The following is a 27,636-nucleotide window of genomic DNA, read 5'->3' as shown; positions in this document are numbered from 1 at the left end:
AATTAGATGGAGTAACATCTATTGATTTGCAGTTTTGTGAAAGTTGTGTGTTGGAAAATAAAAGAAGGTCATCTTTTCTAAGGGAGGACGAGATCCAAGAAGTAAGAAGTTGGAGCTTGTTCATATAGATGTTTGGGGACCATTTCAGGTTCCCTTAATTAATATTTGTTAGTATTATGTCACTTTTATTGATGATTGTACTAGAATGCTTTGGATTTATTTCATTAAAAACAAGTCTGAGGTATTTGACATCTTTAAGAAGTGGAAGTCCCTAGTTGAGAACGCAACAGGACTGAAGCTTAAAAGCTTAAGGTCAAATAATAGGGGCGAATACCGCAACAAGGAATTTGAAGACTATTGTGCTGAACATGGAATCAGAAAAGAGCCGACTATTCTGGATACACCACAACAGAATGGGATAACTAAACAAATGAACAGAACCATTGCTGAAAGAGCTAGAAGCATGATGATCAGTGCTGGATTAGCTAAGCGGTTCTGGGCTGAAGCTGTGAATACTGCTGCATACTTGATCGACAAAGGACCTTCAACCGCCATAGCATGTGAACTGCCTCAAGAAGTATGGACTGGTAAGGAGATAAAACTCTCACATCTTAGTGTTTTTTGTTGCTACTTATGTTCACATGAATGTTAATGAGATATCTAAGTTATACTCAAAGTCCAAAGTTTGCACTTTCTTAGGCTACAGTGTTGATAAGTTTGGGTACAGACTTTGGATCATGACATTCAGGAGATAATCAGGAGCAAGAATAAGGTGTTCAACAACAATGTTCTACATAAGGACAAGTTCAAGGAGAAATAGGTAGAACTGGTGTTTCTTGAATTTTTTGGATGATGAGAGTAGGGTTGAACAAGATAACACACAAGCTGGTGCACATTAAGAGAACGATTAGGAAACACATACGGAAACTATTCTGCTACGAAGGTCTGAAAGACAGAGGCTTCCTAACAAACGATACTCTTATTCGCTTGATTATCTGTTACTAACAGATGGCGGTGACTCTACTTGTTTTGATGAGGCAATGCAGGTTGATAGCAAGTCCAAATGGGTTTAGGCTATGAATGAAGAAATGGATTCACTCCATACAAACCAAACCTAAGACTTGGTCAAATTTCCAGAAGGAAAGTGTTAGGATTGGGCTACTCCTATACGCTCTAGGAATCAGATTCTTAGAACAGTTTGCGCAAAATGATAATATAGTGGAAAGTAAAATCAACACAAGAATTTCACATGGAAAGCTCCTTGCTCAATGGATTAAAAAATCACGACCTATCTTCCTATAGTATTTCCCAAATTCTTCACTAAATTAGGAACCCTTAACGGTTACATTAACCTAAGGACATGTTCCCTGAACAGCCTGCCCAAATCACAATCTAAGCACTGTTTAACCAACAAACATCTATTACACAATACTTGCAAGTTTAAATACTATATTGATTAATATAGCATGAACGTGATGAGCTTTTATAAAACATGAGATGTCATAATAATTTAATGAAATACTTGTTTAAATCATGACTGCGGAAATAACATAAGTTGAGCCAAAGATGGCTAAACACCTTGCATGTCTAACATAACTAAAAGCCTAACTAAACCTTACTAAAAAACGAGATGTCAATAATTTAATGGAATACAAGGCAAAGATGAAACACCTGTCTATGAAACCTCTAATCGTGAATCCCCCCGACCGGAAAACATACTTTGCATCATGGGACAAGGCCCCCGTGATGAGCATACCTTTAGATGCAAAACTAATTAAAGAATGACAATGTCTAAACCCCGAATGAGATGGGGCTCACCAATAAGCGCTAATTAAAAAATGACAATGTACGTGCGATGATCCTGCGAGCGAGAGGTCGTCCTGTAAATCCGTACCGCATCGTGAAATGCGGGCCCCGGGCAATAAAAGGGGACGTCGGCACATTGAATGTCTTGGTATGTAAAGCAAGCCGAAAGAAATAACATGGGACATGGAATAACATGATAAGAACGAAACGAAAACCTGGACATGAACATGAGCATGAGTACATGAGTATATATATATATATATATATATATATATATAAAAACATGATAAGTAGGGAGAGCATTTCATAAACCGACCATGTGATATCACCACGTGGGTACGTGGAGTCCTCGCCGCGCCGACCGGTACCTCGCCGGACCAGCGAGCCCCCCTATACCTTGCCGAGGGTATAAGATGGTAACGTGCATAACGATGGATCCATTCGGTGTAAAATTAAGGTATCGTCCTAGGGGTGTTCATGGGCGGAGCGATCCTTTCCTACGGTGGCTACGTAGTTTCGGGCTATTGTCGAGCCTTCTCGGTAATTTATGACGTGCAACTCCTCTCTAAAAACATGAACATAATATAATTGGCTAAGAAGCCCATGATTTTCGTGAATTAACTTGTACTTGTCTTGTAATCATGATTTCACGAAATAACTTGTAAACATGGTTTCATGAAATAACTTGTAATACATGGTTTCATGAAATAACTTGTAAAAGCATGTATGTATCTTGAGTATGTATCTTGTATGAACATAATTATATAATACAATTGCATGAAAACTTGTTGACATGTAGGATATTCATGAAATAATCATTTTTAGTTAAAAACATGCATGCAAGAACCCATGGAATACAAGATATGGGTTTTCATGGATTACGGACGGATTCTCAATAATCATAAAGAAATATTAAGAACTCAATGATAGAATTATAACAATTCATACATAATATAATCATGGACATGGACCTAGGGTTATCATGAGCATGGTATAGAAACCCTAGTTTTAGTAGAGAATCATAATTTATGGATTATGAGGCGTGGGGAAGAAACAATGATGTTCCCACACGTAGATAGTAACTCTACATACCTTAGTCGCTCCAAAACTTGAATTAAAGACTTGAGCTTTGAAGAAGATTTCCAAAATCTTGAATTCTTGAACCTTGAGATGGGTTTTCTTGAAAACCCTAGTTTTAGGAATGATGATTTCTTGTTTAGATCATTAGAGTATATATATTAGAATTGAGTTGGAATAATTAGAGTAGGCTTACCTTGGTGTTCTTGATGATGGGAGAGGGTAGGAGGTCGTTCTAGGGCTTGAAGGAATGAAAAATAATGATTTGAACTGATAGGGACGAATATATACTGTTCGGAAAAATTGATTTTACGTCCGAAAATACTGGCCGTATTTTGAAATACGGGCCGTATTTTGAAATACGGTCCGTATTTTGACATATGGACTGCACTGCGTCTCTTCAGTAAAATGGCCATAACTCTTTGCACAGATGTCCGTTTGACCCCCATAATATACCGTTGGAAAGGTATTTCAAAGCTCTACAACTTTCATCAAGGAAGTTTTCCCAAATTCCAAATACGTTTTGAAATACGGGTCATATTTTGAAATACGATCCGTATTTAACAATGTAACATCCAAATGCCAAATTCCAAATGCTCGAAATCTTGGTTCAGTTTACGTTTTGAAATACGGGCCATATACTGAAATACGGTCCGTATTTAACAATATAACATCCAAGTGTCAAATTCCAGAATGTTCAGAAACCCTTGGTATCAGTTTACGACTTGCTTTACGGACCGTATACTGAAATACGGTCACTGTTCATGGGCGTAAACCCCCATATTACAACTGAACAGGAAATTTCAATTCTCACATCCTTTATCTGATTTTCTAAGTCTAAGATCATGGTCAAAGCTTAGGTCAAAGATACGAGGTGTTACAATATCTCCCCCTTAGGATCATTCGTCCTCGAATGATGGGTCATGGTTAAGAATATGGCTGGGCATGGCTTGAATACACGAATGTGAAGAAAACATAACATGAAACATGAGACATGAAATGATGTGATTACATGAAAACATGGATACTGACATGAGACATGAAACATGAGCGCTGGATACATGACATGAGCGTGAAACATGAGACATAACATGACATGGGTTATGGAAAGTTACCTTGAGAGTTCTCTGCTTGCTGTTCAAACAAAAATGGGTACTTGGATTTCATATCCTCCTCGGCTTCCCATGTAGCTTCCTCAACCTTCTGACTCCTCCACAGGACTTTCACTGAGGCTACTTCCTTAGTTCTCAACTTGCGAACACGACGGTCAAGAATGGCTACGGGGATCTCCTCATAAGTCAAACCATCCTTAACTTGTTATAGTATCAGCAGGAACAACCAACGACGGGTCTCCTACACACTTTCTCAACATGGACACATGAAACACGGGATGTACAACAGCCAAATATTGTGGCAACTCAAGTTCATAGGCTACTAGACCGACCTTTCGCAGAATTCTGTAAGGTCCAATATATCTGGGACTGAGCTTCCCTTTCTTGCCAAATCTCATAACACCCTTCATGGGTGAGACTTTAAGGAACACCCAATCATCGACTGAAAATTCTAAGTCCCTTCGCCTCACATCTGTGTAAGACTTCTGGCGACTCTGAGCCGTCTTCAAACGCTCCTGTATTAACTTGACTTTCTCCATAGCCTGATAAACCAAATCTGGTCCTAACAACTCTGCTTCACCAACTTCGAACCAACCAATTGGTGATCTACACCTTCGCCCATACAGAGCTTCAAACGGTGCCATCCCAATGCTAGCATGATAACTGTTATTATAGGAAAACTCGATGAGAGGCAAGTGATCATCCCAATTACCTTTGAAATCCAAGACGCATGCTCTCAACATATCCTCCGGGGTCTGAATAGTACGCTCTGCACGGCCATCGTACGGGATGAAAAGGCTGTCTTGAGGTTCACCTTGGTACCCAATCCTTTACGAAAGGATTTCCGGAAGTTCGCCGTGAACCGAGCACCACGATCGAAATAATGGACAACGGGGTCCCATGCAATCGACAATTTCATTAACATACAGCTTGGCATAATCTTCTGCTGAATCTGTGGTCTTGACTAGTAAAAAGTGCGCCGACTTAGTAAGCTGTCAACGATCACCCAAATAGAGTCATGTCTCCTAGCTGAACGAGGTAGACCTGATACAAAGTCCATATTGATCATTTCCCATTTCCAGACAGGAATATCAATATTCTGAGCCAGGCCACCAGGCCTCTGGTGTTCGGCTTTCACTTGCTGACAATTCGAACACTTAGCTACAAAATCTGCTACATTCTTCTTCATATCATTCCACCAATAAATCTCCTTAAGATCATGGTACATCTTAGTGGAACACAGGGTGAATGGAATACACAGGAATTGTGAGCTTCGACATGATTCGCTCTCGAGCCCATCTACATCGGAACACACAATCTACCTCGGTACCTCAAGGTACCATCATCTCCCCCTTGTTCAAAGCCGTCGTCTTATGCTTGTGAATCCCCTCTCTTACTGCAACAAGTAGGGATCATTAAACTGTTTCTCCTTGACTTCAACGACTAAAGAGGAAAGAGCTCTATTCTGAACAACCACACCACCATCCTCGGAGTCCAAAAGTCGAACTCCAAGATTGGCTAAACGGTGAACTTCCTTTGTCATAACTCTCTTATCTACGTCCACGTGGGCTAAACTTCCCATGGAACGCCGACTAAGAGCATCAGCTACAACATTCGCTTTCCCCGGATGGTAAAGAATATCCACGTCGTAATCCTTAAGCAATTCGAGCCATCTCCTTTGCCTAAGATTCAGCTCCCTTTGCTTGAAGATATCTTGCGGCTTTTATGATCGTGAAAATATCAACATGCACTCCATACAAATAATGACGCCATATCTTAAGTGCAAAAACTACAGCTGCCAACTCTAGGTCATGAGTCGGATAATTCTTTTCGTGAACCTTGAGCTGACGAGATGCATAAGCTACAACCTTACCATGCTGCATTAAGACACATCCGAGACCAACTCCCGAAGCATCACAATAAACCACGAACCCTTCGGTTCCTTCTGGTAGCGTCAAAACTGGAGCAGAAGTCAATCTCTTCTTCAACTCTTCAAAGCTTCGCTCACAAGCATCGACCATTGGAACTTAACCTTCTTACGGGTCAACTTAGTCAACGGAGCAGAAATAGAGGAAAATCCTTCAACGAAACGTCTATAATAGCCTGCCAGACCCAAGAAACTCCTTATATCGAAAACTGAAGTGGGTCTGGGCCAACTCCTTACCGCGTCAATCTTCTGAGAGTCAACTTTAACACCTTCTCCGAGATCACATGGCCTAAGAATGCCACGACTTAAGCCAAAACTCACACTTTGAGAATTTTGCAAAAAAATCGCGATCTTTAAGAGTCTGCAACACTATTTTGAGATGTTCTACATGATCAGCCTCATTACGGGAATGCACCAAAATATCATCAATGAAGACAATGACGAATAAGTCGAGATAAGAGTTAAAGACCCTATTCATAAGATCCATGAAAGCAGCTGGCGCATTTGTCAACCCAAATGACATAACAAGAAATTCAAAATGGCCATAAAGGGTTCTGAAAGCGGTCTTCGAATATCAACTTCCTTAACCTTTAATTGATGATAGCTTTGATGCGAGGTCAATCTTGGAATAACATTGGGCGCCCTGAAGTTGGTCAAATAAGTCATCTATTCTAGGAAGAGGGTACTTGTTCTTAATGGTGACCTTGTTCAATTGATGGTAGTCTATACACATACGTAAGGAACCATCCTTCTTTCGGACAAATAAAACTGGCGCACCCCAAGGCGAAACACTGGGCCTAATAAACCCCTTGTCAAGAAGATCTTTCAACTGGGCTTTTAACTCTTTTAACTCTGTTGGAGCCATTCTGTATGGCGGAATAGATATCGGCTGAGTATCGGGAAGTAGATCAATTCCAAATTCAATCTCCCTGTCAGGAGGGACTCCTGGAAGATCTTCGGGAAAGACCTCTGAAAATTCATTTACAACTGGTACGGACTGGAGAGTTGGAGTCTGGGCATCTGAATCCTTGACTCGAACTAGGTGATAGATATAACCCTTGGAAATCATTTTTACGGCTTTTAGATAAGAAACAAATCTACCCACAGGTACTACTGAATTACCCTCCCATTCTATGACCGGCTCATTAGGAAACTCGAATCTTACAACTTTAGTTCTACAACATACTGTGGCATAACATGAAGCTAACCAGTCCATACCCATGATCACATCAAAGTCTACCATTTCTAATTCCGCTAAATCAGCTATGGTTCTGCGGTGATAGACTAAAACTGGGCAACCCCTATAAATACGTCTAGCTATGACTGACTCTCCCACTGGGGTGGACACTTCAAAGGGTTCATGCAACTTTTTCGGTTCAAACCCAAATTTCTTAGCAACAAAAGGGGTTACATAAGATAAGGTGGATCCTGGGTCAATAAGGGCATAAACTTCAAAAGTGAAAACTGTGAGTGTACCTGTGACAACATCTGCTCTAGCCTCTGTATCCTGACGACCTGTCAATGCATACAAACGGTTCTGACCACCGCCTGTATTTCCGGACCTTGCTGTTCCACGCCCCTGCTGGGCCTGATTGTGACGAGGAGCTGCTGAATTTATGGACTGCGTCACATTACCTCCAGTACCTTGTCTGGCTGATGGACAGTCTTTCTGAAAATGGCCCTTCTGACCACATCTAAAGCAGGCATCAGTACCCACACGACACTCACCTGAGTGTCTCTTGTTACACTTACCGCATATCGGATGAGTATAAGTCGGCTGACCCACACTAGCCTGAGAGTAAGAACTTGATGGCCTGAAATTCTGCTTCTTATCATTACGGAACTTGGGGAGTGGGGCACTTGCTGTGGACGGAGCAGGTCCTGCTGACCTGTTCTTAAAGAATTTCCTATTTCCGTTCCCGCTGAACTGTCCGGTAGACTTGACCCTCTTGTTGAACTCCTTGTCTTTCTCTTTCTGCAAGGCTTCCTCCTCCTTTAGCCTTGTCTCATTGCCCTGTACGAAAGCAACCATCTTGGAGATGGTCATTCCCCCGTTACGTGCGGCAATGTTGGCCCCATCATACAAATGGGAATCAAGTCCTCCAACAAACCTCCTCACTCTCGCCCTCATATCCAGGTACCATATTTGAAGCATGCTTGGCCGGTTGACAAACTCCAAATAGTAGTCTGAGCCGACACTGCCATTACGCTTAAGCTTCGAAATTGCTCGGCCTTAGCTTCCCGACCTCTCTTTGGCATGAAGTGGTCTAGGAATGCACTTGCAAACTCATCCCATATAGCATCGGGTGCATCCTCACCTCGGGACAATTCTCAAGATTCATACCACGTGTTAGCAATGCTTTGCAGTTGATGAGCTCCAAAAGTAGGCGCTTCGGTTTACGTAGCTTGTCATAATCTGAAGATTTTCGAAGAGCATCAATGTAGTCTGAGGGTCTTCGTCTTTCTTTGTCCCCGTGAAGGCGGGGGATTCATTCGAGGAAATCCTTAGTCTTAGAAGACTCTCCATTATTTCTGAACTTGACCCAGTTCCGACGTTGGGCACAGTTGCTACCGGTTGTGTGAGCATATTGATAGCATTCCTACCATCCGAATCACTAGGAGGTGTAACTGTAGGAGCGGTTGGGGCTGCTGTCTGAGTCGGAACGGTCTCTTCGCGAGTTGCTTCCGCAGTAGCCCCTTGGCTGGTGGCTGTAGCCTTTCTGGTGTATTTCCTTTTCGCAGGCATTTTCTGAAAATACGTACACGCACGAATTAGAAAGGCATCCTAAAAGTACTGCTCTAACTGCACGATCTAGAATATGAAAGAAGTGAGACAATCCTGAATGTCTTGGTGGTCAACTATTTATATGTGTGGGGCCCTCACACATATAAAAGTGACCCTACTGGACACGGTTTCATAGACTCCCTAAAGACACTTGAACCTATGCTCTGATACCAAGTTTTGTCATGCCCCGAACTATGGCCTAGGCGAAACACTGCACTCGGTGCCTTACTGCATGTGACCGAGCGAACCACATGGCTTGCTGAATCATCATGAGGCATACATGAGCGGAAATATAGCATGAACGTGATGAGCTTTTATAAAACATGAGATGTCATAATAATTTAATGAAATACTTGTTTAAATCATGACTGCGGAAATAACATAAGTTGAGCCAAAGATGGCTAAACACCTTGCATGTCTAACATAACTAAACTTGACTAGTCTATGAAACCTCTAATCGTGAATCACGATTTGGAAAAAAAACATACTTGCTTGGGACAAGGCCCCCGGCATACCTTTAGATGCAAAACTAATTAAAGAATGACAATGTCTAAACCCCGAATGAGATGGGGCTCGCGATAATAAGCTGGTACGTGCGGATCCTGCGATGCGAGAGGCGTCGTCCTGTAAATCCGTACTGCATCGTGAAATGCGGAGCCCCCGGCAATAAAAGGGGACGTCGGCACATTGAATGTCTTGGTATGTAAAGCAACGAAAGAAATAACATGGGACATGGAATAACATGATAAGAACGAAATCGAAAACACGGACATGAACATGAGCATGAGCATGAGTATATATATATATATATATATATATATATATATATATATATATATATATAACATACGTAGGATAAGTAGAGCATTTCATAAACCGACCATGTGATATCACCACGTGGGTACGTGGAGTCGGTCCTCGCCGGACCGGCGAGCCCCATACCTTGCCGGGGTATAAGGTGGTAACGTGCACGATGGATCCATTCGGTGTAAAATTAAGGTATCGTCCTAACGGGCGGAGCGATCCTTGTCCTACGGTGGCTACGTAGTTTCGGGGCTATCTGAGCCTTCTCGGTAATTCGTGCAACTCCCAAAAACATGAACATAATATAATTGGCTAAGAAGCCCATGATTTTCGTGAATTAACTTGTACTTGTCTTGTAATCATGATTTCACGAAATAACTTGTAAACATGGTTTCATGAAATAACTTGTAAACATGGTTTCATGAAAATAACTTGTATTTAGCATGTATGTATCTTGTATCATGGCATGAAAATAATTATATAATACAATTGCATGAAAACTTGTAGACATGTAGGATATTCATGAAATAATCATTTTTATTAAAAACATGCATGCAAGAACCCATGGAATACAAGATATGGGTTTTCATGGATTACGGACGGATTCTCAATAATCATAAAGAAATATTAAGAACTCAATGATGGAATTATAACAATTCATACATAATATAATCATGGACATGGACCTAGGGTTATCATGAGCATGGTATAGAAACCCTAGTTTTAGTAGAGAATCATAATTTATGGATTATGAGGCGTGGGGAAGAAACAATGATGTTCCCACACGTAGATAGTAACTCTACATACCTTAGTCGCTCCAAAACTTGAATTAAAGACTTGAGCTTTGAAGAAGATTTCCAAAATCTTGAATTCTTGAACCTTGAGATGGGTTTTCTTGAAAACCCTAGTTTTAGGAATGATGATTTCTTGTTTAGATCATTAGAGTATATGTTAGAATTGAGTTGGAATAATTAGAGTAGGCTTACCTTGGTGTTCTTGATGATGGGGGAGGGTAGGAGGTCGTTCTAGGGCTTGAAGGAATGAAAAATAATGATTTGAACTGATATGGACGAATATATACTGTTCTGGAAAAATTAGATTTTACGTCCAGTTAAATACTGGCCGTATTTTGAAATACGGGCCGTATTTTGAAATACGGTCCGTATTTTGACATATAGACTGCACTGCGTCTCTTCAATAAAATGGCCATAACTCTTTGCACAGATGTCCGTTTGACCCCCATAATATACCGTTGGAAAGGTATTTCAAAGCTCTACAACTTTCATCAAGGAAGTTTTCCCAAATTCCAAATACATTTTGAAATACGGGCTATATTTTGAAATACGGTCCGTATTTAACAATGTAACCTTCAAGTGTCAAATTCCAGAATGCTCAGAAATCCTTGGTATCAGTTTACGTTTTGAAATACGGGCCGTATACTGAAATACGGTCCGTATTTAACAATATAACATCCAAGTGTCAAATTCCAGAATGTTCAGAAACCCTTGGTATTACCAACAGGAAATTTACGACTTGCTTTACGGTCACAAAGATACGTATGCTTGAAATACGGTCACTTGTTCATGGTAGTTAGTAAACAGGTCCTAAGATCTAATGTCTAAGATCAGATTTTCTTTGGAACAATGTTAAGATTGTTCTTTATGAAATTTAGAGTAGTTAGATGTAAAAACAACCTTTCTCCATGGAGATCTAAAAGAATATGCAACAACCTAGTACATTGAAAGGTATCTGAAGAGGTTTTTTGCAAGCAAAATGTGGTAAACCAAGATGACTATTGGTTTTACTCACTTCATGGTGACATTGTTAAAAATTCGTAAATTATTTTGCTCTTATATGTGGATGAAATGTTAGTATCAGGTTCTAACATGCGTGAGGTCACTAAGCTCAAGGAGCAAATGGCTAGCGAATTTTCAATGAAGAATCTTGGTCCAGCGAAGAAGATTTTGGGGCTGAAAATTGAAAGGGATAGAAGCAATAAGCTGTCTTTGTAAAAGTAGTACATTGAAAAGGTATTATGCATGAAAATGCCAAACCGAAATAACTCCTTTGACCTGATATCTTAAAGAACTTAGTCCGAATCATGAGGAGCCGAATGGAGAAGGCACCAGATGCAGAGATATGGTATGTACAAGACCTGATATTTCTCATGAAGTGAGAGTTGTGAGCAGATCCATGTCAAATCCTGATCCAGAACACTGGAATGCCGTGGAGTGGATTGTGAGGTACATGTTAGCAACAAAGGAGAAATCTTTGCTCTACATAGGTGCTAGAATCAGGCTGCAAGATTTTGTTGACTCAGATATGACAAGAGATGTTGATGATCGGAAGAGTACTACAGGTTATGTATTTACTCTTAGAAGTGCAGCAATCAATTGGATCTAAAGATTGCAAAAGGTCACTGTCATATCTACCAAAGATGTAGAATATATTGTTGTAATAAAAGCATATAAATAGATGATTTGGTTAAAAATCTTATTGAAGGAACTTGGGCAAGCGAGAATAGAATGCAGGCTACGCAACGACAATCAAAGTGTGTCACGACCCAAAATCACAGTCGTGATGGCACCCGCACTAACCCCCCTGGTGGGCATACCATCCCCTTAAACCAATTACTTAATCAATTTACGCATCAACATAAATAATAAGAACAACCATTAATAAGTCTAAGTCATTTCATAATTACTGAAAGTGCGGAAGATACTAAGTCATAATACATCCCCCAAGAACTGAAGTCTAAGTTACTGAAAGTGCGAAAAATACTAAGTCATAATACATCCCCCAAGAACTGAAGTCACGCATACAAGAATGACTATCCAAAATCATGTCTAAGAATAATACATAAGAAACACTATCTAGTGGAATGAATAATATACAATATAAAGATAGACTCCAGGGCTGCAGGCAGGCAGGTAGCTCACCCTCAGAATCTCAGCAGAAATAGCCCCAAGGCTAGAATCGTGATCTCGGCGAGGATCTTGGCTCAAACACTACACTTCGAAAAAGTGCAGTAAGAGTAGTATCGTACACATACGCACCGGTAAGCATCATAGGCCGACTAAGATTAGTTCACGCTTATGGAAACACATAATCAACAAGTCAACAGATAGACAAACAATAACCATCAAGAGTTAAAGAATATCATAAAAACCAAGTCATACCCTAAGGTTAAGCTTCTACACCACAAGTCTATCAAGTCCTCAATAATTTCTCAAGTAACCACAACACGAATATAACCAACAGTCCAGTCAATCGATATATGATGTGATAATGAGACATGCAATGCAATGAGATGGATGTCGTGCAATGCAATGGCCAATAACTCAAACCTGTACACACATGCTATGGACGAAATCTCAACGTCTCAATAGTCATGACCCATGGTGTCACGACCCATTTTGGCATAAGCCGTGCGGGCACTTACCTTTCCCACCTTAGTAAGCGAACCCTTAACCCAACGATAAATAAAGACATCAATAATTAATCAAGCAACGGAATAGAATAAATATGTAAGTCTCACAATAATATATATATATATATATATATATATATATATATGGTAGAATAGTGCGGAATAATAATACCCCCAGGGTCTAGTCTGAATAATACAAGAGGATCTAGAGGGAATAAATACATGTCTAGAATAATAATACATAAAAGTATCTATGTCTCTGAATAGGAATAAGACATAATGATAGAAAGTCTTCAAGGCAGCGAACGGCCATACTCACTCTGGAAACTCGAAGATAATGTTGAAGAGACTATCAGCCACGTGTAACGGAAGCAGATCCAACTTGATACTCTGCATTCATAACAGAATGCAGCAAGTGCAGGTCAGTACAAAACAACAGTACTGGTAGGCATCATCAGCCGACTAAGCATAGCTAACACAATTCAGATAATAAAGCCAGATAGACAGATAAACCAACAAGTATAAATCAAACATAATCGAATCCAAGTACACGTCATCGCCTAAGTAGAGCATCTAATCCCAATTGTGCCAAGTCATGAATATACCAAGTCCGAATCCAACATCACAAGTACAACACCAAAACATCTGAAAGTAAACCATGGTGAAATGCAATGCTATAATGTATGGATGCAATGCCATGCAAATGTTGTGTACACATGTACTCCGGACGAAAATATCGACATCTCGATAGCACAACCCAGTGTGACTCGCGAAGTCTAAGTGCCACCCTTCCCGGATCTTTGCCCAACAGACAGACGGGACCCCGGATCTTTGCCCACGGGGGGTTCTCACCGGCACCACTTTGGGGGACCCGCGGAGTCCATGCACTCACTCAATCAACGATTTTGAAACTAACATCGGATATCGGCCTCTCACGTCACTCAAGTAAAAAATGAGCCCAGCTCATCATAGTGTTTCATCAAGTATCATCAGTATCTCAACAACATATGATGAAGAATGAGAGTGCGTGAAAAGCATGTTTCCACATCAATAATCATGCTCTATATCACAAGTACCAACAATGGGTATGCCAATAATATATCCGAATCACAAATACTAGCAGTGGGTACGCCAACAATATATCTGAATCACAAGTACCAACGGTGGGTACGCCAACAATATATCTGAATCATAAGTACCAACAGTGGGTACGCCAACAATATAATAATCAAGATGCAACAATAGATGTCAATATCTACTAACACACGTGGCATCAAGCCAACACAACAGAATAATCAATCACCACACAATGGGATGGCTAGTCCCAAACACACAACAGGGCCCAACCTAAGACAATATCTATCCCAACTTCATACCCGAAGGTTCACATGCTTTCTCCAATGATATAATCTAAATATATGCTTCGCTATGCGAAATCTCACCAAAGGTAAGCCATAACCTACCTGGACGGCTGAACAAAGAACACCAACAAATCACTCTATCGCCTTCCCCTTCCGCTAAGCCTCAAGATCAATAAAGTCTAGGCATAATCGAAATCTAGATTAGAAATCATGAAGAACGATACTAATATTGCTATCATTCTATTTAGGTCAAAACCAATCCTAGAATTTGGGAAAACAGGGCCCATAAGGTCAAAACGGGAAATTCGGGTGCAAAATATCAAATTAAGCACTAGATGATCATAACCCAACCACTAATTGCTAAATTAACTCATAGATTTACCCAATTTCGATTTTGAAGCAAAACACCCAATTTGGGTATAAACCCTAACTCTTTGATTCCGAATTTCAACACTAATAATGGAAGATCTATGATTAACAACCTTAGATTCATCAAAATCTAGCATAAACTCCATCAATTCCACCATTAATAAGCCTAGATAGAACATTCACTATCTCCACTTTTATCTTCCATTACTAAAGAATTACTAAGGAAAAGAGGAATCTAGGATGATTAGGATTAATGAAATAGTAAAGGGATAGCAAGATTTACCTCCAAGAGTTTTCTCCAAATATCTCTAAGAACAGTCCTCAAAAGCTTTAATTTCCAAATGGAAATAAATGAGGGACTAAAGGCTTATTTAAATCACACTTAATGAAATAACAGGCCCGTTACTGTCACAGCGGTAACGGAGCCGCAACGGCGGCGCTGCTACAGCGCCTAACAGGCCGCCCCAGCAGTCTGGGCCAAACATACTTGACCGTCCCAGTGGCCATTACGCCGCAACAGCGGCGCCGCTGGGACGGCACTGGTGCCGCCAATGCGGTTACCAGGTACCAGAAATCCCCCAATTTTTCTAAGTCTCGATCGAAATCCCAAATCACTCCTGAGGCCATCGGCTCACAAACCACATACACAGACCCATATAAAAATACGCTACGAATGCACCCGTGGCCTTGAAATTTCCAACGAAGGTCTCGTTGACCGAGTCAACCTCCGATGCCTCATTTCCAATTACCAACCCAAGTCCCAACATGCATCTGAGTGTATTAGGAACTGAACCAGATACATACACAAGTTACAAACAATCATCCGGACCTCTCGGAATCGATGGAATTTCGAAAAAGGTCCGTTTACCCAAAAGTCAATTTTGGGTCAACTCTTTTTCACTTTAAGCCTATATTTCACAAAAGTTGCCCGAATCCGGTCTAGACACCTCAGGAAATGTGCCAACTGTTCCCTCGGATCAAAAGTGAGCTAATCAATGCTCGAAAAAGGGCAAAATTACCGGAAAGACTATAACGACCAAACGGGTCATTACACATGAGGGACCCGCGAAGTCTATGTACCGTCTGAATTTACCTCCAGACTGTGACCCTGCCACTATACGTCCGCATATACCTCGGATCGATAACAATAAGAATATAACTTTCATCTTTCTCTTTCTTTTTTTTCCAAACGTTTCCATAACCTTTTCCATCAAACTGTTCCACAATTCTTTCATCAACTGATTTTCACAACATTTCCATCATGTATGAACGTATGAATGCAAGAATAAGAAATCAAATGCAATCAATACCAATGAATATGCCATGGAGATCACAAAGCATCATAAGCCAAATCAATTCTTGCATGAATCATCAATCATCATGGAAACGTATCAACTATTAAGTTCCAATTACTACAAATGAGTCTATCATATCCCACAACACCAATATCATGTAATTAAATACACCACATGCCAATCAATACATAAACAACGGCGACAAGCCTACGTAATCAGAAATCATTCCAACCTAATTGGTCACAACTCCACACTATGTCTGAAGACCTATCATGCTTTCCCTGTCAATACTACATAACACATGCAAGTCTCTAATCAAAGTCTAATAAGATAAGCCATAACCTACCTCGACCGCCGACCGGGTTTCACAAACAATTAGACCTGAGCTTTCCCCTTTCGTAGCGCCTCAGAACGCTCAAAGTCTAACATTTAAATGATCTACATTAGACTACGAATCCAACGATATAAATATTGCTATACTCTTAGAAAACCCCAAAATAACCCTAAAGGTGACTACGGCTTTACAAGGGTAAGATGGGAATTTTTAAGTTGGGAATGGTCAATCCGAAGTTTAACAAGTCCAGTTACTCATTATCAACACCACTTAGTACCCAATTAGCCTTAATTTCATCAATAAAGTAAAGCCCCAAATTAGAAAGGAACCTTAATTTCCATGATTTTGATTCTTGAAATAAAGGAAGATTCAAGCCTAGAAGCTAATTACCCAATGATTAGATGGTAGAAATCAGTAATTAAATCAATAAAACCCAATTAGATAATGGGAGCACAATAAGTTTCTCATATATGGGAGAATATAGAGCCAGTTTTGCCACAATCCAAAAGACACACTCTCATTTTGGTAGGTCTTGAGTGAGAACAAAGACTTGATTTATATTTGTTTGGAGCAGTCTAATATTTAAGCCACACTAAGAGTATCCTTTTTTACTGCCTTCTCTCACTCAAGCCTTTGGGCAGAATTATTTACCAGACTTAGGAACCCAAACTAATTTGTGTCCCCTATCATGATAAAATGGATGAATCAGATCCCTCTTTGCCCATGCAAGCAGCACCTTCTTCTTTATCCAGGGACCAGGTCCCTCTATTTTGAATTTCCTTTTGATGGATTTTTTTCTTTTCTGAAGATACTGATGTTTAGTTCTCTAATTCAAGTTGAGCCCCACAGGCTTCTTCCTTTTCTTTTGGAGTATTCGTCCATTGCTTCTTTTGATTCTTTAACAGAGAGTTTTCTCTTGTTACTTCAACAATTTGATTTTCAAGATCTACAATGGATCAAGTTCCAAGCCATTGATTTCCTCATACAGAGAACTCTTTTCTTTAACAAGACTATGAAAAGCGTCGATTAGAGCATTGGCCAAGGACATCAACTTTATTTGAGAGTAATTTTTTAAGTTCTTCTGAACTTCAAAGAAGTTTAACTCAGCATCTTCATCTTCACTATCTGAGTCAGATCTAGCCATGAGTGCACACGTTGGTTCATTTTCAGAAGCCTCATTATCGTCTATCATGAATGCATTGCTTTAGACGTTCCCATATTTAGATCTGCCGAAGATATCCTTCCAGGCACTCTGATTGTGAGAAGGACAAGTTCTAATAACGTGGCCAGGTTTCCTATACTTGAAACAACAGCGTTGTTCTCTTGATTTTTCTGAGTTTTTTTTTTCGAGACTGACTATACCTTCGAGCTTTCTTTTGATGTCCTTGATTTAACCAATCTGGGATAGACTCCTCCTCACTTGAGTTACTTTCAGCAGCTGCCTTATGGTTCAGACTCTCTTCTTCTTTAAACTTTCTCCTTTCTGGATCTTGCACGGTTTCGTCATTTTTATCTTGAGAGGTTTTAACTTTGTACTGAACTTGTCAAATCCATTGTGTGCACTTTTGAGAGCCTCCCAGATATCCTTTGCTGTCTTACAAAAGGCAACTAAGTTGTATTGATGTCACGACCCAACCAGAGGGCTATGACGAGCACCCGAAGCTAACCTACCGAGCACCTCTTAGGATACTTCTCATAATCATATCTAGGTGGACCACAAAAGATGACTAATTAATATCATAGTCTGTAAGGGCATGAGTCCAAAAGATAAATGCACATCTATATAACCATCATCAACTATGCCCATATGTACAAACCGACAAGGTTGCCAAAATGATATATACAAAAGTATGAACCGATGAGGTTATAAGACATCTAACTATATGCATCTATCTACAAGTCTCTACATGGAGTATATAACATCATAAAGACGGTACAGGACCCCACCATGCCCATATATGTACACAAAAGAATAATATCAGCTAACTGTAGCTTCGAAACAAATGGAGCGCTACAGTACAACCGCTGATTGGCCTAGGGGTCTGGTCCGTCTCCCTGTCTACTTGCGCGCATGAACGCAAAGGACCACAAACAAACGGACGTCAGTACGAATAATGTACTAAGTATGTAAGGCATGAATAACAACATAATAAAGATATGAAGAAGCATGAGATAAGAGATAACATGTACGTCTGACTTCCTCTTAAGGCAGGTGTAATGCATGCTTAGCCATTTTTTTTTTTTAAAAAAAAAACATTTTCATACATACATATATAATATAAGTATTAGTGTTGCGGAACGTGCAACCCGATCCATATATCATATCATCCCGCGTCCGGGGCATTCCGTCCGGGGTAACATCATAACGTACCCACTGCAGTGGTATGCCAATCTACGTGGTGTACCCGGCCAACTATAGAGCGGCTCGGTGTGAGAAAATAGATACATATATATGAAGCATGCATGAGAGCCCAAATAAAACATTACAACTCTCTCAGAGTGACGTAAGGTCGGTAAACCTCCGATTTCCATTATGGAATCATCATCATCGCTATATCTCACTTTGAAGGAACAACTACCATAAGATGATATCAACAACAATGAACAAGGTCAATAATCATATAAAAAATATCATTAATCATAAGACAATTATCAACAATATCATATGAACCTCAAGAATCATAAGCTTTAGCTTTTCTAGAGATGGAGTCATCATAGAGGACATTTGTATGTGTGTTCATATTGAAGTGATCATGCCATAAGAAAGAAAGGATTAGATTTAACATACCTTTTTGCCTTCTTAACTACTTAACATTCTCCTCCCAAGCTCGCAAATCTACATTCAAGAGGATTCGTACTAAAGTTAAGTCTTGAAAACACTCATAAGTTCAAACTAGAGTAATTTGTAAGCTAGCGGAATTTGGGCAGCACTTCCCTTATTTTGTCTACTTCCACCAAATTCCACAACAACTCCCAAACAACAATAACAATACCAAAAACACCATAGTCAAGGAATTATATTCAAATTAATCTTAAATCAATCCAAAATCTCCTTTCAAATTCAACCCACAACCATCAACTTCAACTTAATACTTTATGACTTCTCTACTATGATTCTTTTCTCTTCAAGACTTGCTAAACCTTTAAGTTAACTGAATCATAAGAAATCATATGAAGCACATACCTCTTGCTAGAAGAACTTCACCTCACTCAACTTCTTTCAAGACCAAGTTCAACACATCATTGAGTAGAAGCAAGGATAATCTTCTTCCGTGGATTATCTTGGGGTTTTGATGTTTGATCTTCTCTTTTAATGGTGTGGAAGGTTGTGAATGTTGGATAACCTTTAAGAACTCTCTAATAATGTCAGGAGAGAAGTGTGGGAGGTGAATATGAAAAATTGGATCTTTTGGAACTTAAAAAGGTTTTAAAATCGCTCCTCCACTCCAAGTAGAACTTAAAAAGGTTTTAAAATCACTCCTCCGCTCCAACTTGCATTAGAGATGCAGCACCACATACTCAGAATGCGGCTGCATCTCCCCTCCTCTCCTTGGGGAAGATGTTGGGCAGTGAGGTACCCAAATTTTGGGAGTTTACGGCCAGTATGCTGCACAACATACTTGATATGCGGCCGCATATTGCCCCAAAATTCCAATTTTCGCGAAAATGCGTTCTTCTCGATTTGTTTGACCACCAACCCTTATGGGACCTTCTTGGCACTTGTGTAAAACTTCATTAACCATCTAAGGAGCCCTATAACTCCCCCTCAAGGTAATGTTAAACAATTTATAACACAATTGATACGAAATCTTCCCAAAACATGACTCCAATTCCAGTCCTTCAACGAACTTACTTCCGCTGATTCCTTTAACTCTGAAACCTTAAGGTACATACTTAAAATTAGTAAATACCCTCCTTGACCTTATAAGGGCTTCATGTCCACTTTGCTCTTACGTTAGTTTACTTATGATGCAAACAACGCAAAATTTTTCCAAGGTGTAACAATTGACCTGATCCAATGCTTCGAAGAAGAATCCTTTTAGCCTTTTTTTTTATCCTTTTGCAGGGTATATCTACCTTGTGCAGGAGTAAGAAGGCCATTAGAGAACGTCCCATAGCTTTAGGTCCTCAGCAGTGGTGAATTCTTCCATTTTAGCTTTCCACCAGTCATAGTGTTCTGCACTGAATCTTGGTGGTTTTGACATACACTCACCCTTCGTTTGGTTTGACGAGCTAGCTATGAAGAGGATCCTTTCTAGTTGTTAACCTTTTAGAAAGAACCTGCTCTGATACCAATTGATGTAGGCTGTGCGTCCACCAAACACAATAAATGAGGAACTTGGTTGAGTACCAGTTCCCTTATGCAACACAATAAGTACAGAAAGCAAGATATTACCGTGGAAAACTCCTTGCTCAAGGGATTAAAAGCCACGGCCTACCCCAGTAGGATTTCAACTCCACTACACCGAGCAATTTCAGGTTACAACTCTATTGTAAGCTAGGAACTAACTCCCATAATCCCTCACCCTTACAATAATGCTTATGTAACCAAGGAACTAACTCCCATAGTCCCTCAACCCTTGCAATACTCCTATTGCAATCAACTCCACTTAGCTAACTCTACCTAAGGACACTAATGCACTTAGACTAATCCGAGCCTAATGTACCACTCAACAGCTTGAGGAAACACACTTCCAATAAGAACCCTTTGAGACTTTTGATCTACCTACAAACAACTTCATTTAAAGAGAAGAATAGGTTTACAGTTTAAGCACAAACGAACAAAGACTCACAACAATGTAAAGAACTTAGACTAAATCTTGTGTCTGGATCAGGTTCTTCAACTTGTAGGTGACTTTGTTCTTGAGAGATCTTGAGAACTTGTGTCAGCAACTTTGCACGATTAGATTAGGTTTTCAAGTTGCTAAATATGTTGCTATCATGTTACATATATAGTGGGAGCATGTGGGGGTGAAAAGAGACCACTCTTCAATTTAGACCTAAAGCATGAGCCAACTCACTGCTGTACTTATGCAATGAGTGGCATAGCAATGATTGTCTTCTCGACAAAGGCAAGGTGCACGAGAGCGATCACGTACTGTGTCTCTATCCGGGTATCCGAAATAGTTTGATCATCATCAAAACATGAATGCAATTGGAACTATCAGATATGATAATGAGACATGCAATGCAAATGAGATGGATGACGTGCAATCCAATGGCCAATAACTCGAACTTGTACACACATGCTAGGGACGGAATCTCGACGACTCAATAGTCATGACCCATGGGGGACCCCCGAAGTCTATGTACCTTCACTGTACCGCCTGACTTTACTGCCAGACTGTGACCCTGCCATTATACGTCCGTATATACCTCGGATCGATAGCAATAACAATATAACTTTCATCTTTATCTTTCTTTCTTTTCCAAACGTTTCTATAACCTTTCCATCAAACTGTTCCACAATTCTTTCATCAGCTGATTTCCACAATATTTCCATCATATATGAATGTATGAATGCAAGAATGAGAAATCAAATCTAATCAATGCCAATGAATATTCCATGGAGATCACAAAGCACCATAAGCCAAAATAATTCTGGCATGAATCATCAACCATCATGGAAACGTATCAACTATTAAGTTCCAATTACTACAAATGAGTCTATCACATCCCACAACACCAATATCACGTAATCAAATACACCACATGTCAATCAATGCATAAATAATGGTGACAAGCCCACGTAATCCGAAATCATACCAACCTAATTGGATCACAACTCCACACCATGTCCGAATACCTATCATGCTTTCCCCGTCAATACTACGTAGCACATGCGAGTCGCTAATCAAATTCTAATAAGATAAGACATAACCTACCTCGACGGTCGAACGGGTGTCACGAACAATCAGACCTGAGCTTTCCCCTTCTGAAGTGCCTCAGAATGTTCAAAGTCTAAACGATCTACATTAGACCACGAATCCAACGATATAATTATTGCTATACTTTTAGAAAACCCCAAAATAACCCTAAAGGTGACTTCGGCTTTACAAGGGTAAGATGGGAATTTATAGGTTGGGAAAGGTCAATCCGAAGTTTAACAAGTCCAATTACTCATTATCAACGCCACTTAGTACCCAATTAGCCCTAATTTCATCAATAAAGGAAAACCCCCAAATTAGAAAAGAACCCTAATTTCCATGATTTTGATTCTTGAAATAAAGGAAGATTCAAGCTTAGAAGCTAATTACCCAATGATTAGATGGTAGAAATCTGTAATTAAATCAATAAAATCCAATTAGATTAAAAGATATTTATAATCAATATCCTAGGGTTCATGAACCCATCTTCCCCAAATAGCTCATTAAACTACCATGGATTCCATTCTTAAACCATAATTAAATAATAAGAGAAGGTTATGGAACTTACCCCCTAGATGATTTCACCCAAAACTCTTCAGAATCGCCCACAATATTCCTTAGGGTTAAGATTTTAGTGAATGGGAAGAACGGTTCGAAGCTAGGAAATAAAAGGAAAAGTTTATGTTCAGCGATATCCTTGTCCGCTGATGCGAACTCGCCTCCGCGAAGAAGACTTCGCATCTGCGGAGTCACTTAAACAGTCAGCATTTCACGTCTACGGGCCAAGTCCCGTATGGGCGGACCTGCAGATGTGCACAAACACCCATAGAAGCGGGATATCAGACACCAGCAAAAATCTAGTTTTTCACCAAGTTCAACCCAAAACTCGACAATCATCCGAGACCCCTCAGATACAAACCATATATGCATCCCAACATAAAAACACGCTTCGAATCCACCCATGCCCTCGGAATTCCCAACAGAGATCATTTTGACTCAGTTAACCCCCAAAGTCAAATCTCCAACCAAAGACCCAAAACGCTCCCGATTCCCTCGGGAACTGAACCAATCACCCCCTAAGTTATAATCGAATTTTCGAACCTCATGGAATTGACGAAATTTCCAAAAAGGTTCGTTTACCCAAAAGTCAACTATTGGTCAACATTTTTTGCTTTAAGCCTCTAGTTTCCTCAAAACCAATCCAGATCGCCTAGGGAGCCGCACTACCCATACCTATGAGTCAAACATGCTCTAACGGAGCTAGGGGAAGGGTCAACAGGGGTAAAAGAGTCAAAAGGCCTAAATGACCAAACGGGTCATTACAAAGTGTAATTCATTTGGAAAAGAACTATGCATATCATTCAAGAACGAAGCACATTGATATTAAGTATCACTTCATTTGGTCAATTTTGGAGGAAGGTTCATTCAAGATGGATAAGATCCACATTAATGAGATTCTTGAAGATACGTTAACCAAATCAATCACTACTGAGAACCTAGAGACATGCTCGGTTTCTCTTGGCCTAGCTAACTAGGAGTTAGCTGAAGTCACCAATTGTATGATGATCAATATGGAAGATGGATCAGTCGCCCTCGACGATTATGGACGAAGCAAGGAGCCGAAGGCTACGACAAATTTTTGAAAAGTGGTCCGTTTCCTACTTGAAAAATAGTTTGGAGGACATCCCATTTCTATTGGGTTGAGGGTCTTTTGCACCCTATATATACATGGTTTTTCACATAATTATGTATCCTGTAAAAACATCTTTCATTGAGAAATATGAGTTGGTGATGTAATTATGTATCCTGTAAACTTGTGTGTTCTTCGTTTTCGTTATCATTGCTTTAATTCTCGTTGTCTCATAACATATTAAACTATGTGGTCTTAATTATACATTAATATTTGTCTGGTTATAAAAAACTTAAAGGCAAGTTCTACAAAGTGGTGGTTGGACCAACTATGTTGTATGGGGCGGAGTGTTGGCCAGTCAAGAAATCTCATGTTCAGAAGATGAAAAAGTGGCGAAAATGAGAATGCTGCGAGAAGCTGGCTAGCGACGGTTTCAGAAGAGGGAGAGGTAGGCCGAAGAAGTATTGGGGAGAGGTGATTAGACAGGACATGGCGCATTTCCTGCTTACCGAGGACATGACCTAAGAGGGTATGGAGGACTCATATTAGGGTAGAAGGCTAGTAGGTAGTCACGTTTATCCTTTCTTACGAGTAGTTGTATTGCTCTATAGTTTCTTGTCCCTTGATTTCTGTGAGTATCACGGATTTATCATGGCTTATTTACTTTCATTATTTTCATTTTCATAATTGCTTTGAATTGTCTGCCCGTATTTGACCTTTCCTATGCTTTTTCGAGCCGAGGGTCTTCCTGAATAGCCTCCCTACCTAAGGTAGGGGTAAGGTCTCAAGCAGACACTTCTACCCTCCCGTATTTCACGTTGTGGGATTCACTGGGTATATTGTTGTTGCTGTTGTTGTTGTTGTTAAAAAAATTCACTAAGGATAAAAAATAAATAAAAAATATAATTTCAAGTTAAAATGCTTTCAAACTTAGAAAGTTATTATTCTTTTCTGAAAGGACAAATAAAAAAACAATGACATTCTTTTTTGCAAGGAGGGAGTACCACTCAGTGTGGTGTTATGATTAGAATTCATTTCCCTTCACCAAAAAAGGATTCGAAATTTAAATTTGTCTGGTCGGCCTTTAACATTTATATGTTCTAAAAATTATTGGTTCAGATCTAAGTCGAAACTACTAAATTCGAATCAATCCATTACCCAAGAGCTATATCTACCACTCTCATTAAGTTGGTCTTGAGTAATTTTCTTAAACTCTTCGTGTATTAAAAAAATATTAAACTTAAGATATCTTAACTCAACTTTCTCTACTTTATAGTATAGCTAAGGGTAAAAAATGTAAATTAAGTATAGCTTAATGGCTTATCAACTAAATCGATATAAATATTAAATAAATCACTAATCGAACCGACAACTTATTCATATATTTTAAATTGATTCTGAACTGTTAATTCGATAACTTAGTACTAATAAATCAATAACACTTTTTCCATTTAATTTATCAATAACATCCCTACAACTAAGTGACGTTTCATATGAATGTGAATCCGCGACTTTAGTAGCACAAAAAACAAAAAGTTGAACCAAACTAGCACAAAAAAAAAATGCATTAGTAGGTTTCACGCACGAATTTCGTGCGTGAATGGGGTCAACTGTGTTTTTTTTTTTTTTTTTTTTTTTTATGTTACCTTTCCAATCACGTTTTTTTCCATACTTTGGGCAAAGATTAGTCATGTTTCAAAACCCCAAAATATCAATATTTTATATAAAACTTAATATCTTTTTTTGCTACAATAATGTCAGCTCATTACATCAAGTCCACCTAAACGTTTGGATCGTCGTTTTAGGGGTTCTAAAGTGTCTCGAAGTAAGTTTTGAAACTTGTCATATTTATAGGGTTTTGATTTAAGTGTTTTATTATATTTGAATGTACAAATATAAATATTTGATTTAATAATAATTCATCCAATACGAGAGGTTTATACTAATTAAAAAATAATTCATTCCATTTAATTACAATACTAATTCAAAGCAATACAATAATAAATTACAATAACAATACAATCTTCAAGTTCTAGAGGCTCTATTACTTCGAGACGTGCTTGTACTACCACGGCCTTGTTGCCGACACGAACGCTTGTCATGGCCATATTGCTTACATGTAGAGCACTTGCGAGAGTAAGTTCTTTCACTAACATCCATTTGATTGGGTCTACGACTCCGTGAGTTAATGCCCAATTTTCTGATGTAATCCTTGTTAGCAACCATCGAAAACGGCTCGTTTGGCCAATAAGCTTCATTACCAAGTGGGTGGAATTGGCCGGAATATGCTCTAAGGTAACTGTGGACCTTGTATTCCCCTGCCACATAATTTGTTACCGTTTTTCTCATTCTCTCGAAGCACTTGACAGCATGAGAACACAGCATGTGGTACGTTTGCCACTTACCACAAGTGCATGTTCTTATTGCCTCATAAACGGTATGCACGTTTCCACCCTTACCGTTGTAATAACCCGTCCTAACCATTTGGTGACGCTCACATTTTTTTCTATAATGCTCCATAGTTTTGAAGGGCTTTGGCATCCATGTCCCGCCGTCGGCTAATATCGCTCTGGCCTGCCTTGTCCTAACCACAAATCGCTCCACCACCGCTTGAAAGTCATTCTCACCATCATGCGGTGACAGTAGTCCTCGAGCGATTTCAAAGAAGCCATTGAAAGACTCGAGCGTTTTTTGTGAGAGCATGCCCCATCTTTTGCCTCCATCACATGAAGCGTCCATTTTTCAACTTCGAGCTTCATCAACCAAACGTATGCGGTTCACTCACCGCCCGATCGTATCCATTTTTGCGGTACCATTTTCGTTGTTGATGCTCCATCGCAACCCCCACATCAATTTGTTTAGAGTGCCATTGTGAAACGTTGATTGCAAATTTGCCTTCAAGTGCCTAAAACAATAGCGATGGTAAACAAAGGGAGGTCACACTCCGGTAAATTATCCATATTATGCAATATGCCTTTATGACGATCGACAAAGACGCATATGCCGGACGATCCTTAATAACATGAGTTTTCAAATGGGTCAAAAAGATCCCCCATGTGTCGTTGCTCTCATTAGCGGCAATTGCGAAAGCAAGAGGAAATATTGACCCATTGGCATCCATTCCTATTGCAATTAGGAGCTTGATGTCATAGGCACCATATACATGCGTACCATTTATGGATATCACTGGTCGGCAGTGAGCAAAACCATCAATGTATGGTTTGAATGTCCAAAATACGAAGTTGAAGATTTTACCCTCTATAAGCCGCCACTCTACAACAGTACCATGATTAAAATGTTGTAGAGCTGCCATATACCTTGGCAGCGATTGAAAAGAAGTATGCCAATTTCCAAAGACCATCTCAAAAGCAAGTCTACGCTCGAGAAATCCCTTACTGTTGCTTATAGTTTTACTATATACGGTTTGACTAGAACGTGCTTCTTCTTGGGATCTGGTCCAGCTGGCACGCTCAGAACCTCAAGCTGAGTTAGGTCTGGTAACTCGACCTCTTCCTCGTCGGGAGTCGCCACCTCAGGCGCCGAAGGATGAACCTGAAAAGTATATAATAATTAGTATCATTTATTACTTATATTGAATACATTAACGTTATTTATTTAATCGAACCTGTGTATCAACGGGCGCCTGAGTAGGCTCCTGAGATGGGTCTGTAGGCTCCTGAGATGGGTGTGGTGATGAATATGAGGTAGTCTCCTGGATGGCTCGCTCCTGTGGACCCACAGGCATAGAACAATGAACCTGAAATAATATATAAATAATTTAGATTTAATTTATTCTAAAATGAACCTGAATAAATAAATAATTAATAAATTATTTTACT

At 39.7% G+C, this 27,636-nt stretch overlaps 1 protein-coding gene across 1 annotated transcript; it reads right to left on the bottom strand.

Annotated features, from left to right (window-relative positions):
* Window positions 1-1,347: 1,347 nt before the first annotated feature.
* On the bottom strand, window positions 1,348-8,668 carry LOC132042776 (uncharacterized). The gene is made up of 3 exons (XM_059433294.1): window positions 8,324-8,668; window positions 7,399-7,897; window positions 1,348-1,376 (listed from the first exon to the last, which is right to left on the bottom strand). Exons 1-3 carry the CDS (start codon window positions 8,666-8,668, stop codon window positions 1,348-1,350), a joined length of 873 nt encoding a protein of 290 aa, XP_059289277.1.
* Between the last annotated feature and the right edge of the window lie 18,968 nt (window positions 8,669-27,636).

This window comes from Lycium ferocissimum, unplaced genomic scaffold (genome assembly GCF_029784015.1).
Source record: "Lycium ferocissimum isolate CSIRO_LF1 unplaced genomic scaffold, AGI_CSIRO_Lferr_CH_V1 ctg1784, whole genome shotgun sequence".
Classification (NCBI taxonomy): Eukaryota; Viridiplantae; Streptophyta; class Magnoliopsida; order Solanales; family Solanaceae; genus Lycium; species Lycium ferocissimum.
The sequence above is the reverse complement of the archived record's forward strand: the minus strand, read 5'-3'. Positions and strand labels throughout refer to the sequence as shown.